Genomic DNA, 12802 nt, shown 5'->3' with positions numbered 1-12802 from the left:
AAAAAATTGCTACAAATAAAGACAATTTTTAGAAAAAAAAATAAAACTAAATAATTATTTGACTATTTTCAAATATAGTAGAATAAATCAAAATATTTACAAGTATAACAAAATGTCATGGTCTATTACTGATAGACGTTGCTATCAGTGTCTGCCACTAATAGACGGTAACATTTTGCAATATTTAAAAATATTTTCAGCAATTTGACATTTAAAATAATTTCTCTAATTATTAAATGAGCCTCAATTTTTAGTTCTTAATTCTAATAATTGTATCAATAAGAGCGTAACTCAACTAGCATAGTGCTCGTACTAATTATTACTCTAGCACTTTTCGATTCCTTTGGTATCATTTTATAACAATTATTTACAATAGTTTTTATATAAAAAAAAAAATATGTGAATTCATATCTAAATTCTAAAAACTATACAAGTTTTTTTATTTTATTTTATTTTGTTTATTATTATTATTATTATTTTGGTGTTTTCAAAACTTGTCTTAAAGTCAGAAAGACTAAAGCAGAGGAAAAATTGCTCAAACTAATTGAAAATACTAATAACTTTATATATATATATAAACCCGACTTGCTTTCTAAAAAGTAGTTATTTTTAGAATATTTATAAGGAGTAAAATTATCAATTTACCCTTAAATCACAAAAACATCCAATACCATAATTCATAATATAGTTAATCGGTAATTGAGATGTACTATCTTTTGGTCGGGTTGAATTTCCCTACCCGTTTGTTGTACCAAAGCTAAAATTATGTATTTGAAAGTGATGGCAGTTCAACGGAAAGATTAGTCACTGGTGAATTCTTCAACTTTTCTTCAAAATTTCGTTTTTTTCGATCTTCCTAGATTTTGGGGCTGTATAATATTGTCTGTTTGATGCAAGCTCAACCAAACTTCTCCTCCAGTTTGATTTTTGCTCAAAACTGTTGGTCATTTCTGGATTTTTTGGTGGGTTTTCTATGATCTGGAACTGATTGCGCTTGTTCTTCGATTCGGCTGATCTCCAAGTGCCTGCTCAAGTTATCTTCACTTCTTGATTCCTTCCAATTAGGTAAAAATTATGGTGGAATTTGAATGGAACCCTATGCCCTCCTTTTATCTTTGACCTTATTAATATTTATGACTGTAATTGTTGAATTCAAATGGCACTGCATTGATAATTGGATATAGAACATTTTGATATTAGGGCCAGCATGTATCATCTTCTTCACACTTTCAATCAACAAGTTTTTAGCTGGCCTGGCTGTATTAGATTAATTGTCTGTATTTGGAATCGCTCAATCTGACCCTAAAATTTAGTTCCCTTCCACTCCTCCCCCCCGCGTTGGAAGTAAGAGGCCTTTTCTTTGTCCCAAAAGGGAAGAAAGCTGCTGTTATGGATGAATGTTGATGCAAATTGTACTTTTAGGTTGATATAGGTTGCATTCTCAGAATTGGTTACTGAACGAGAACAATTTGATTGCAGTTTATAAAATGGTAGTTAGGCTGTACATCCAAAATAATTGGCCATTTCAAAAGAAAGATGAGTTATGAACTTTCTATTGTCTAGTTTTGTTATGTCTTTTGTGGTCAAAATGGATTTGTAATCATTTTAGTACAAATAATGTGGGGGTGAGGATCTGAACTTCAAACCTCTGAGGAAGAAGTCGATGACTTAACCATTGGGCTATTCTCATGTTCACATAGAGCAAGTGTTTCTTACAATTACACCCAACAGCCCACTTGAGCAATTTGCCATGCTCCCATTGATTCCTACGAATATAGGAAACTTTTATTTCTCATTCACAAATCCATCTTGGTTTAACTCTTAGTTTAGTCCTACTTCTGATTCATTTTGTTACTAAAAATGGAGGAGGGAAATTAGTACCAAATGCTTGGCAATCCTTGGTAGAGCTTATTTATGATTTCGTGCTGAACTTGGTAAATGAACAAAGAGGTAGTTTTTCCAGAAATATTAAACAAAAGTTTTTTCCCGCGCATCTTGGTCACTTTTACTTTTTTGTCATTTCATAATCCCTAGGGTATGATTCTAGCTTCATAGTGGAGTACTAGCTTCAGGCAAATGTGAGGGAGGGGATGTCAAACATATGTGGGGAAGGAGTTGATACAAATCTGTAGTTGTAAAATGGCAGTTGCCATGACGGTGATTTCTTCTAAAATTTCTAGTTCCTTGCAAATTATTTGATAACTGCTCACTTCTGCTGGTGAATTCCATATATTTGCTTCAAGTTACTTCTTGGTTCATCAATTATAATTTTGGGTATCCATTACCGTGAAAAGTTTTTTTTGTAATAAAGTTATAAAGCAAACGTGAGTTAATTTTCTTGCAGTTGTCTTTCACGTTGCCTTTTGGTCCTCTATTGAATGTTATAGGTTTAGAAAAAAACGGTGGGTAGATTTTTGGGTAGCCTTTTACTGTATGTATTCTTTCCAGATGATTATTTATCTTGCTAGCATTTATTTAATACAAACATTTTCTCTGTTACTCCAATTAGCAACTTTTTCTTGCTTGTAGGTTTCTATTTGGCATCTGCTTCTGCAATGGGTGACAGCTCTCCCCAGAACTCGAAATCTCTTATCGCTGTTATGCCAACTAAAACGCCAGATAATGACCAACATTTTCTCTTGTACTTCATCGCCGGTATCTACTTTGGGCCTAACCTCAAAGGCGAAATGTCACCAAAGTCAGCGCTACAGAGGCTTGCTGAGGAATTGCCTCCCTATACTTCTGATCAACTTGCTGGATCTCTCATGAAGATGGTGGAAGTAGAGCGAATATTTTATTATGTTTTGAGGAAGGCTGATGAATCTCTTAATATGAAGATGTCTTTATTGCACCAGTTCTTCCGAGGCAATTTTCCTGCAAAAGGACGAGATATTGGTTTTCCTCAGTTTCCTGATCTCTTTCCACTCGAATTCCATCCCCATTCTCGGTCCAAGAATTGGTACAGGTTTATCGAAAACCTTTCATTTATCAACAACCCAGCAGTCTACTACCTCAATTCTGAGGATATTGAAAGGTTTAAGAGGCTAACAGGACTGGATGACTTCTATTTGGATAGAGACGCAGCAAGGTCATACAATTCATCAGCTCGTAAAGCTTCACTCAATGATGAAGCTACAAGCCATACATCAAATAAAGAGTTCTCTCCTCTTAAGGATGATCAGCAATATCCGTTAGTTACTTCACCTTTCCGTAGTGTTCCATATAATGGTAATTTGACACCTCCACATACCAATTCTGACTCTAATTGTTTGGAGAAGAAATTTGGTCCAGCAATGCTATTTCTTCCCAGACAACCATCTGAAGAAGATTGGGAGAATCTAGTAGCTGCTACAAATACAGGATTTGCATTGACCGGAACTGCAGTAATGGGGCACGTTGGACCAATAATTGGATCAATGGACATTGGGGAATGTGAAGACTCGTACTTGTTTCGTGTGTCACTTCCAGGCGTTAAAAGAGATCCAAGTAAGTTGCTTTTGTTTAAAGTATCTTACATATGAGTTTCTTTTGAAAAGAAAATGAAACTTTTCATTAAGAATGTGAAAAGAGATTAATGAACATAAAACTGCAGACAAGGAATTATAAAATAACAAAGCAAAAGTTGAAAAACTAGAAGCTGAATCTTACATATTACTGCAACTACACAGGATTATCCTAAGAGTATCCCGAGTTATACATATATATATATATATATATATATATATATATATATACACTGAAAAAGAAAGGATGTTATTAACAACAATATAGTCTAGCCACGAAGATATTGGTTATGACACTCTATTGCTTCAGTTAAGGTTTTGTAATTATAAATATATGCTTCTTTAATTTCTAAAATTTAAAAAGGTTCAGTTACATTCTTTTAACTTTGAATTTTTTTCATTTTACCATGGTAAGGAAATGATGATATGACATGCTACGAGATAAATAAGGGAGGATTTGACATGAAATGACAAACAAATGATGGAAATAGACACATTTAGGTTCAGAAACACTTTCGGTCCCTCAAGTAACAATTTAGTCCCTAAACTTTAGTTGGTAACATTTTAGTTCCTTTATCTTTAAAATTGTAATAATTTAATCCATAAACTTTAATAAGTAATGATTTAATCTTTATATTTTATAATTTATAATGGTTTAATTCCTATCATGAAAATATTAGTATGATTTAATGAATTTTTTTACAAATATTGATTGATAAACTGATTATGAATCAAATTTAGAGACTACGTCGTTAGGTAATAAAAATTGGCACTTAATTTAATAAAAAATTTCATGATACGGACTAATCGTTACAATCTATAAAATACAGGGACTAAATCGTTACTAAGTAAAGCTTAGAGACTAATTTGTTACTTTCATAAAAGTTCAGGGACCCAAAGTATTTTTTAACCACATTTTTATCTTGATTGATCGATGGGAAAAATGTCGCTTTAGTTATAGTTGTCTAGCTATCGATATGTTCGTTTATCTACCATATTATGACCAATTAGGCAACGTATATTCATTGGAGTTAGAGGCATAACTGATATATATTTTTTGAAATCGAAGGACTAAATAGACACGGCCATCGAAATGGACTATATTTTATGATGTTAGTGACTAACTTTTTCAGTGGTTTTCCTGTCATAAATTAAGAGTTTTGATTCATTGATCAGGTGGATTTAACTGTGAAATTGAAAAAGATGGCAGAGTAGTGATACAGGGAGTTACAACAACAGGTGAGAGAACTGTGAAAAAGCATTCTCAAGTGTTTGAAATGTTAACACACAACCTGTGTCCACCAGGAAAGTTTTCACTCTCATTTCAGCTACCTGGTCCTGTTGATCCTCAACACTTCTTAGCTAACTTTGACATTGATGGGATTCTTGAAGGTGTTGTGATGAAAGATTTACAGTCATGACTCATGAGTGTGTTAGCAATTTAACTTCATGCCTTGATTCAAAGGATAATAAAATATTTCCAATTTTCGAGCTCTATTGAATGCATACCACATTGCACATCATCCTTTTAATCACTTTTGTAGTGTTGCAAAGAAGCTGATTTATTAGTTTGAATATAGGTTTTGTAAAGAGTTTTTCATAATCAAGTGCAAAAGCCCCTTGCTTAGGCCAAATTCAGCTTATTAAATGTATTTAACACTTTCATTTGCACTCAATTAATAAGGTCAGGAAAAAATTATATTGCAACTAATTTGAGTAGGCTTAATCTTTTTAATATGTTGGGATGAGTTCTGATAACAATAAGAAGATGATATAATGAGTCAACAGTTTCAAACAGAATATAACTCAATATAAAGACATCAATTACCATCTTAGAAATCTATAGTAATTTTCATTTTCAAAATTATTAAACTCGGACAAAAGAAAGAAAAAAAGTATCAAAATATTGGTTTTTTTTATAAAAATTTATAAAATACTCCTAAACTTTGCCATTTTTTTAAAAAATCTTCCTATACTTTCAAATGTTTCAATGTTTACCATAAACATTTCAAAACTGCCCTAGTAGTAGAAATTCTTTAAATTTTTTCTTACAAAAATTGGCATCAAGACAAATTCTTTAGATTTTATTTTACGAAAAAAATTCTTTAGATTTTATTTTACGAAAATTGGCACCCTAAATGGTATGGCGGTGATCTAAAATAGAAAATTGAACGAATCACACTACTTTAGGTCATTGGTACAGTTCTAAGTCCCAATTTAGGTCTAAAATTCTAAAAGATTTCTGGAGGGTTTTCTATAGTTCAGCCATTTTTTTCCTTTCTTCTTGTTAGGTTATAGGCTCACATTTCTAATATTCTAAATATTTAGAAAGAGAATTCATATTGGAGTACATGTAGATCAGTAACTAAAATTAGGGCCATCTGCCATCACAGGAACTATGAAATTGAGGTGTGAAAAAATGAAACCAAACTGTATTGTATCAATTCATAGCCTGAAGAATTCAAAGCTAGGAAAATGCCATACACCAAAATTCCCTCTCTTCCTATTCCATTCATGAAATGTTCAGTGTTTGTAATATGATGTTGATTAAGCTGCTGATGCTAATGCCTATGGTAAGGTTTAGTTCAGAAATTACAATCAATGGAGAAATTTCCTCATCTATATTCTTGTGGCAAGCGGTATCCAGACATCACTAATTTATCTGCAAACATCTTGCCTGTCTTTGGCATCACATGCCAATGCAATGTCAAGTTAAACTCTTTACCTCTCAGATTGCTTCCCTGCATAAGGTGAAATACAACTTATTAATCATCATAAACAGTTTGGGGAGGCTTTTGCAAAGGGACTGAGGCGACGAACCTGATCAACGAAACGATACTTGTTTGAAGTATGGATTTGAAACTTTGCAATCTCTTTGGAAGGTATGATACCATCCCAAAGTGAGATCTGCAAACGACATTTCAGAAAGAGTTTAAACTGAAGTAAATGTATAAAAACGCCCCATGAAATGAAATATGTGAACTTTTGTGATTCCAGTAGTCATGATAAAGGCAAAAATTTAAGGTAAGTCATGTAGCCGAAAGAGACGAGCAGAAATTCACCTGATTCAAAGAGTTCATCGGGGTTTCATATTCAGCAGCAAGAAACACAAAAACCTGTTGCACATATTAAAATGAAGATTATCATAACACTGACAAATCTCAAGAAAGGGTTTATTATAGTTTATGAAATATGAATATAAACAGATGAAACCAATGTCATCCCCAACACTAATATTAACTCGAATGGCATAGTTCACAGAATACACAAATAGAGGCAGGCAAGAAGCCAGGACGACCACCCTGTGCAAAATGAACGTCTGCCTATTCGAAATGCAATTAACTTCAGGCATTATGAAAATTTGTATGAGGTTTATAATAGACCCTCGATGGTGGATAGTTAAGAGCATAGAAGTAAGAAAGTAAGGGGAGGATGGCTTAGCATTTAGCATAAACATAAGGAGTGGGCTGGCCCTTAATGTAACTAGTCAGTTAGATTGGTGAGAGGGCACAAATAAGAGAGTAAGTAGCAAAATAGATTATGATAGAGAGGGCACTACTTTCCGAGTGAGGCTTTAGCTTGAATTCTTCCTCAATTATGTTTCACTCAGTGTGAATAAACAAACGCGTTTTATCAACTCATTATCTATAACCATCATAATTAACCAACCAGGCTGTCTGGGAAGGTTTATGAGAGAAAACAAAAGAGGAAAATAGGTTGCCACTATACCTGCTTTGTATTCCATGTAAATAATGACTGCAAGTCCGCTGATATGTTTAAAGTCATGCTAACCTGCAAGAAGAATCATTCTTTCAAAAATCAAGAAAAAGCGATTGCATTGTTTTATGATATTAAGTCCTCATCAATCCTCTTGCAAAGAACCTGCTTTGTACTTATCAACAACAAAAATTGAATTATTTATTTATTATTATTATTATTATTTTACAGTTCGTTATCAGGCATTTTGGTTGGAAAAAGTGCTGCTGAAGAACTAAAGTGCCCTTCAAGAAAAAAGGATTACATTGTTTTGGGATAATAAGCTTGTTAATCGCTCTCACACAAAGTTCACCTCTTTTTGACGAAGGGAATACTCACATAAAAATTAACGATCATTTCCTTAGAGATCTGATCATAAACAGAGAAATAATTACTACGACTATAAAGGTAAGAGATGAGATTGCATACCTATTCATCAAAAGCCTTGAGAAATGACTCGTCCATGAAGATGATGGAGTCATGGAAGTCTAGCTTAAGGGAGAATTTTGTTGGAAGTTTATCATCCCCAAAAAACAGTCATATTCAATCTCACACTTACACATTCAAACAAAAAAAAACCTGTTCTTTCCAAGAACTCAACAAAAAGAAAAATCCTCTTTTAATTATAACTTTCCTAGATCACTTTATTGCTTATGAGTGAGTGAAAAAGACCCCTTTATTATACTATCCCATGGGATCTTTACTTTCCCATTATATTCATGCATATACTTGATGTATTTAATAAATTGCAATTCATACACTTCAAAATTCATGATTTGTGTATCTAAAAATCCATCAAGTAACCAATCTAGCTTAGATTTCAAATGACAAGGGGGCTGTTTGAGGCGCTGAGATAATATAGGATGTGGGGAGTTCTGATGTCTAGGGAGTTCTGATCGAGTATGAATGATCGAGTATGATCGAACATGTTCAAGCATTGAGATGATATACGATACACGGAAGGAAAATGATGGTGAGATACAAAACATGTTTCGAAAATGGGCCCACAAACAATTAAAATCAGTGAGATAGGATAATGGGCCTCCAAACACTGGGATGATATAGGATGTGGGGATATACCATCTCATGTTGGGTCACCGAACAGCCCCTAAGAGTTAAAAGTAATCTCTTAACGAAATTACAAAACCCCTAATCAAGATTACAGCCAAACCACCATCATTTATCTAAGAGAAACATGACTTTCCACCAGATAAGAAGAAACAACATTCGATTGGATTAAAAACCAGCTAAATATTGTTTCCTATATATATAAAAACAGCAAATTATTTTTAAATCTGTTCGGACTAAGCTGGTGCTTCCCTAGAAGGAAAGAAGAGGCTTTGTTTCAATTCATTTTTGGTCCTCCCTTCAGGAGTAAGGTCATAGTTCTTTGGTCTAACGCTATCATGGCAATGCTGTGGAAGTTCTAGCTTGAGAGGGACCACAAGATCTTCAAAGAAAAGGTAATTAGCATTGATGAGCTTTGGGACTCCATTAAACTTTTTGCACCCATCTGGTGTTCATTTTCTACGTCTTTTTTTTTTTTTTTTAATTTTTTAAATTATGCTTTCGTTCATATATCGGATAATTGAAAGTCTTTTTTGAAACCCTTTTACAAGATATATCATCTCCCATTTCATATGATCTTCCTTCATCAATATATTATTTTGTCTCTTAAAGAAACAGCAAAATCCCATGCTAGAAAAAACAAGAACTAAATCACTAAGCAAAGCATCGGACTAATCTTAATCCTAAGAGGACGAAAGCTCAGATAAGTTCCCCCTACCATGATTTTCATACACTCAAGGGAAAAGTCTTCCCTTTTTGGCTGGCTGTGGGCGAGAAAGGTTTCAAACAAGGAACAACCACATCATCATTCATAGATACGTGCTCTAATCTTCTAGGCTACATGTTCTCCAATAACCAAATTGGGTCTTCTCCCCAGCCATTATCCTTAATTTTCAAATACACGAATGTCCCATTTCATCACATCAAATAACAAATCATGCAATACAAAAGAATAAAAATGGACCCTAAAGCTCAACACGTTAGGAAACTGAAATGCACTACATAATTAAACCTCAAAGTCCCTATTCTCACACAAATTTCCACAAACTCAATAGAAAAGAAACGGGCGTAATCTAACATGCTGAAGAAAGCAAGTCCATGAGATCATACCTCGTCGTTTCCATTGGGTTGATTTTGAAACCAGTTGATGCTCAAAACCTAAGACCCAAAAACAAGAAAACCCAAATCAAATCTCCAAAAGGGTCTCGAAATCCAAGAGAATTAAATCCACAGATCTAAAAGGGGAAGGGAAAAAAACCCAGAAAGGGGGGAAAGAAGAAGAGAGACCTGAACTTGTGCTGTGGGTGAAGGCGAATTTAGGGTATCGGAAAAGGAAGCCATAGCACAAATAACGGCGAGTATGGTGGCGGCGAAGGTCAGCAAGACGTTGGCTCTGAACCCAAATGAATGCATTTTTGAATTGGGGTTTTCTTATTGTGTTTTCACCCCAATTGTTCAGCAGTCTGGAATTGGTTCTATGAATTCAGGGGCGGGAGGGAAAAGAGGGAAAAGAAAGAAACAATGCGAGACTTGGAAAGGAAAATAAAGTCTCGCTGGAACAGAGCAGAGAGAGAGAAAGAGAGAGGCCGCATGATTTGGCAATTTTGAGGTTTTTCATTGGAGGAGACACGTTGAATGAACAGTGGTACCCACTCCATTCAAGAAAATTTTGAACGTTACGCTTGCATACCGTTCATTCACTAAGTTGATCTTTCAAAATGACCATACTGGAATAATCCTTATACTATCAACCTAAAGTTAGAAGTTATAAATTTTGATCGATACACTTCCATACCATCCAAGAAATTAAGAGTGTTTAAAAAACTCCAATTCGAACAACTCGTACCACCCAATCTAAACTAGATTGGGTTGGGTTAGTCTTATTCTTGGGTTAGGTTGGGTTGAATTTTTTCTATTTTTGTTGGGTTGGGTTGGGTATCGGATTGGAATAAAAATTCAGATTGATCCAACCCAAATTATATATATATACTTTTGAAACTAATGAGAAATTTATAAATATCTTTATTTAAAGTTTGTAATAAATATCATAGATATTTAGTTTTTAACATTTGATTTTATGAGATTTTAGTTATTAGCCATGTGTTTTAAATAAATTTACGTATTTAAAATTAATAAGAAAAAATAAGTTATAACCTGACAATCCAACTCAACCAAACTTGAATTTTAAGGGTTAAAGACTTTATTTGGGTTCTTTGGTTGCCAATCCAACCAACTCGAATTTTTGGATTGGTAAAAAGAAAATACTTTCAACCCAACCCAATACAACCCATGTACACCTCTACAAGAAATCGTTGGGTGTTTTTTTTTTTGTTTGAAAAATTACATTTTTTGTCTTTTAAGTTTTAGATCTAGTTTCTATTTGGTCCATAAGTTTCAAAATGTTATATTTTTAGTCATGAAGTTTTGAGTTTGGTTTTAATTTAGTCACTAAGGAGATATTTGACTCACCAACATGAGTTGAGTTGAGTTGGTTTGGTATAATATACTAACTCATTGTTTAGCTCTAGCTTTAAATGTCAGTGGAGTTGAGTTGGTATTGAAAGAGTATACAAGCATGCAGTGGAAGAAATCAGAATTAATAAGTACTCTAATTACACTTAATCTAAGTTTAAAAAACATGTATCAAAACTATTTTCATAGGAGGGTTTCAAGATTAACAATACCTTTGAAGTAACTCTTCAATTCCAACCCCTCTTCATGAATTTGACCTTCAAATGCACAATAAACCATCAAGAGGATCTTCTCTACCATCTTCTAACTTGGATTGAGAGTTGGAATCTCTAAATTAGCTCAATTAGGTTAATGGAGCGAGGAGGGTTTGAGAGAGAGAGTGCAGAATTCTAGAACTCTGAAATTCAATTGCATGAAGAACTTCAAATTCTGAAAATTGAAGTTTTTAAAGAACTAATTCATGCAAGCACTTTGTTAATTAGCTTGATGACACTTCATTAGCCATTAACAAAGTGGACTTAAGTGTTAATTCATGGACAATTCCACTCAAAATCAAATTTTTGAGAAAAACCCACTTTAAAATTAAATAATCATTTTTCCATTTTCAGATTTTTTTTTAAATTTAATTTTACATTAAAATTAAATTAAATAATGTTGAATTTCAATTATGAAATTGAATTAAAAAATAATTTATTTATTTAATTAATTAAACATATTTAATTAATTTAAAAAATAATTTAATATCAAATATTAAATTAATAAAACACCTAATTCAAACATGAATCCTATTCACATTAATTAATATGTAAATTAATATTTAAATATTGTATACACTCCAATTTACGTTTAATTTCAATAAATTTAAACGTTTTAATTATATCAAATATAATTAATCAAACCCTAAATTAAATTTGAATACTTCAAATTCAAAACCCTAATTTCGATTTTGAACATTTCAAATCTGCTTAATTCATTAATCCAAGGAGTAATTTTACAAGCTAGTAGAAAGACCTTATGGACCTACAGATCATGAGTTCCAATGATTTAAGATTAATTGACTAAACTTATTGATCGAATTAATCAATATTCGTTAACTATCGAAACATATCACTATAGCTCGATAGTTGCACTCTTCTCACTGTAGATATATTTTTATTGACTTTAACCATAATCAGTAAGTCGACCCTTTACAAGTTGTTCGTATTTACAGCTAGGTCAAAATTATCGTTTTACCCCTGTAAATACATCTTGCTCCTTAAGCTCCCACTGATCCTCTATTGAACAATTGGTTTATAGTCTAACTAATAAACCATGACTTTCTCGATCATGAGAGGGCGGAGCCCCATTGTTCAAGATTAGGAATCAGTATTTAAGAGAACAACCTATCTGCTAACCCTACATTAGGTAGAAATGAATTCCATGACTATGTCCCCAACTATCTATCTGGTCTTATCCCCAAAATGGGAGGCTTATTGAGCAGTGCTATTGAACTACTCTCACTTATGCAAATCAAAGGAAAATCCCGAATAAACAGGAGCTCATATTTAGCTTAGGATTAAGATCGAGTTACCCTAGGTCATCAAATTTGAAATAGTCAGCTTTAACAGTAAACGGTCATTATAAAGAAAGATGACCAATTTGAGGTTCGGTCTTATGCAAACATCCTTTACATAGGATGCCCCCACTCGCATGTCTCGACATGAATGATTTTGAGATACATAATTTATATCAGTATACAAAGTGGGCTGCATCCAATAGTGTCACCAGGATGAGGTACTCAATCTCATCCATATACTTATAGACCATTTTGGCTATAAACTAAAACTTGATCCATATTTATGTGTCTACATAAAGTTAAAGTATTCATACTATAGCCATGGATTCATTTATTGGATTTTACAACAGAATGCAATATCAATAATATTTTATTGAATGAACAACTTAATAATACTTTTATTGATAAATAGAATATGTTTCAAATATTTACGAACTGTGAGTTTTAG

At 33.0% G+C, this 12802-nt stretch overlaps 2 protein-coding genes across 3 annotated transcripts; one reads left to right on the top strand and one right to left on the bottom strand.

The window, feature by feature from the left end:
• The first annotated feature begins 605 nt into the window (after positions 1-605).
• On the top strand, positions 606-5000 carry LOC120077326 (increased DNA methylation 2). Of its 2 annotated transcripts, XM_090314483.1 has the most exons (4): positions 673-810; positions 920-1065; positions 2530-3486; positions 4680-5000. In XM_090314483.1, exons 3-4 carry the CDS (start codon positions 2556-2558, stop codon positions 4922-4924), a joined length of 1176 nt encoding a protein of 391 aa, XP_090170609.1. In that variant the 5' UTR covers positions 673-810; positions 920-1065; positions 2530-2555; the 3' UTR covers positions 4925-5000. The 2 variants fall into 2 exon arrangements, with proteins under 2 accessions (XP_038887136.1, XP_090170609.1); XM_039031208.2 differs by having other exon boundaries at positions 606-1065.
• A 915-nt stretch (positions 5001-5915) lies between these two features.
• On the bottom strand, positions 5916-9960 carry LOC120078341 (signal peptidase complex subunit 3B-like). Its single transcript, XM_039032595.2, has 6 exons — positions 9615-9960; positions 9438-9485; positions 7233-7295; positions 6566-6619; positions 6324-6410; positions 5916-6244 (listed from the first exon to the last, which is right to left on the bottom strand). The coding sequence occupies exons 1-6, from the start codon at positions 9738-9740 to the stop codon at positions 6119-6121; spliced, it is 504 nt and encodes a 167-aa protein (XP_038888523.1). The 5' UTR covers positions 9741-9960; the 3' UTR covers positions 5916-6118.
• Positions 9961-12802: the final 2842 nt, after the last annotated feature.

This window comes from Benincasa hispida, chromosome 6 (genome assembly GCF_027475165.1).
Source record: "Benincasa hispida cultivar pf3 chromosome 6, pf3_genome.v1.1, whole genome shotgun sequence".
Taxonomy (NCBI): domain Eukaryota; kingdom Viridiplantae; phylum Streptophyta; class Magnoliopsida; order Cucurbitales; family Cucurbitaceae; genus Benincasa; species Benincasa hispida.
Note: the sequence above shows the minus strand (reverse complement) of the source record. Positions and strands in the feature narration are given on the sequence as shown.

Bases quoted from the DNA above. Each gene is read 5' to 3' on its own strand.
- LOC120078341 (XM_039032595.2), bottom strand. From the start codon at position 9,740: ATGCATTCATTTGGGTTCAGAGCCAACGTCTTGCTGACCTTCGCCGCC. The intron at 6,411-6,565 runs GTGAATTTCTGC...TGTCGTTTGCAG, and splicing joins CGATGAACTCTTTGAATCAG to ATCTCACTTTGGGATGGTAT. The intron at 6,245-6,323 runs GTTCGTCGCCTC...CACCTTATGCAG, and splicing joins AGTATCGTTTCGTTGATCAG to GGAAGCAATCTGAGAGGTAA.
- LOC120077326 (XM_039031208.2), top strand. From the start codon at position 2,556: ATGGGTGACAGCTCTCCCCAGAACTCGAAATCTCTTATCGCTGTTATG. The intron at 3,487-4,679 runs GTAAGTTGCTTT...TTCATTGATCAG, and splicing joins AGGCGTTAAAAGAGATCCAA to GTGGATTTAACTGTGAAATT.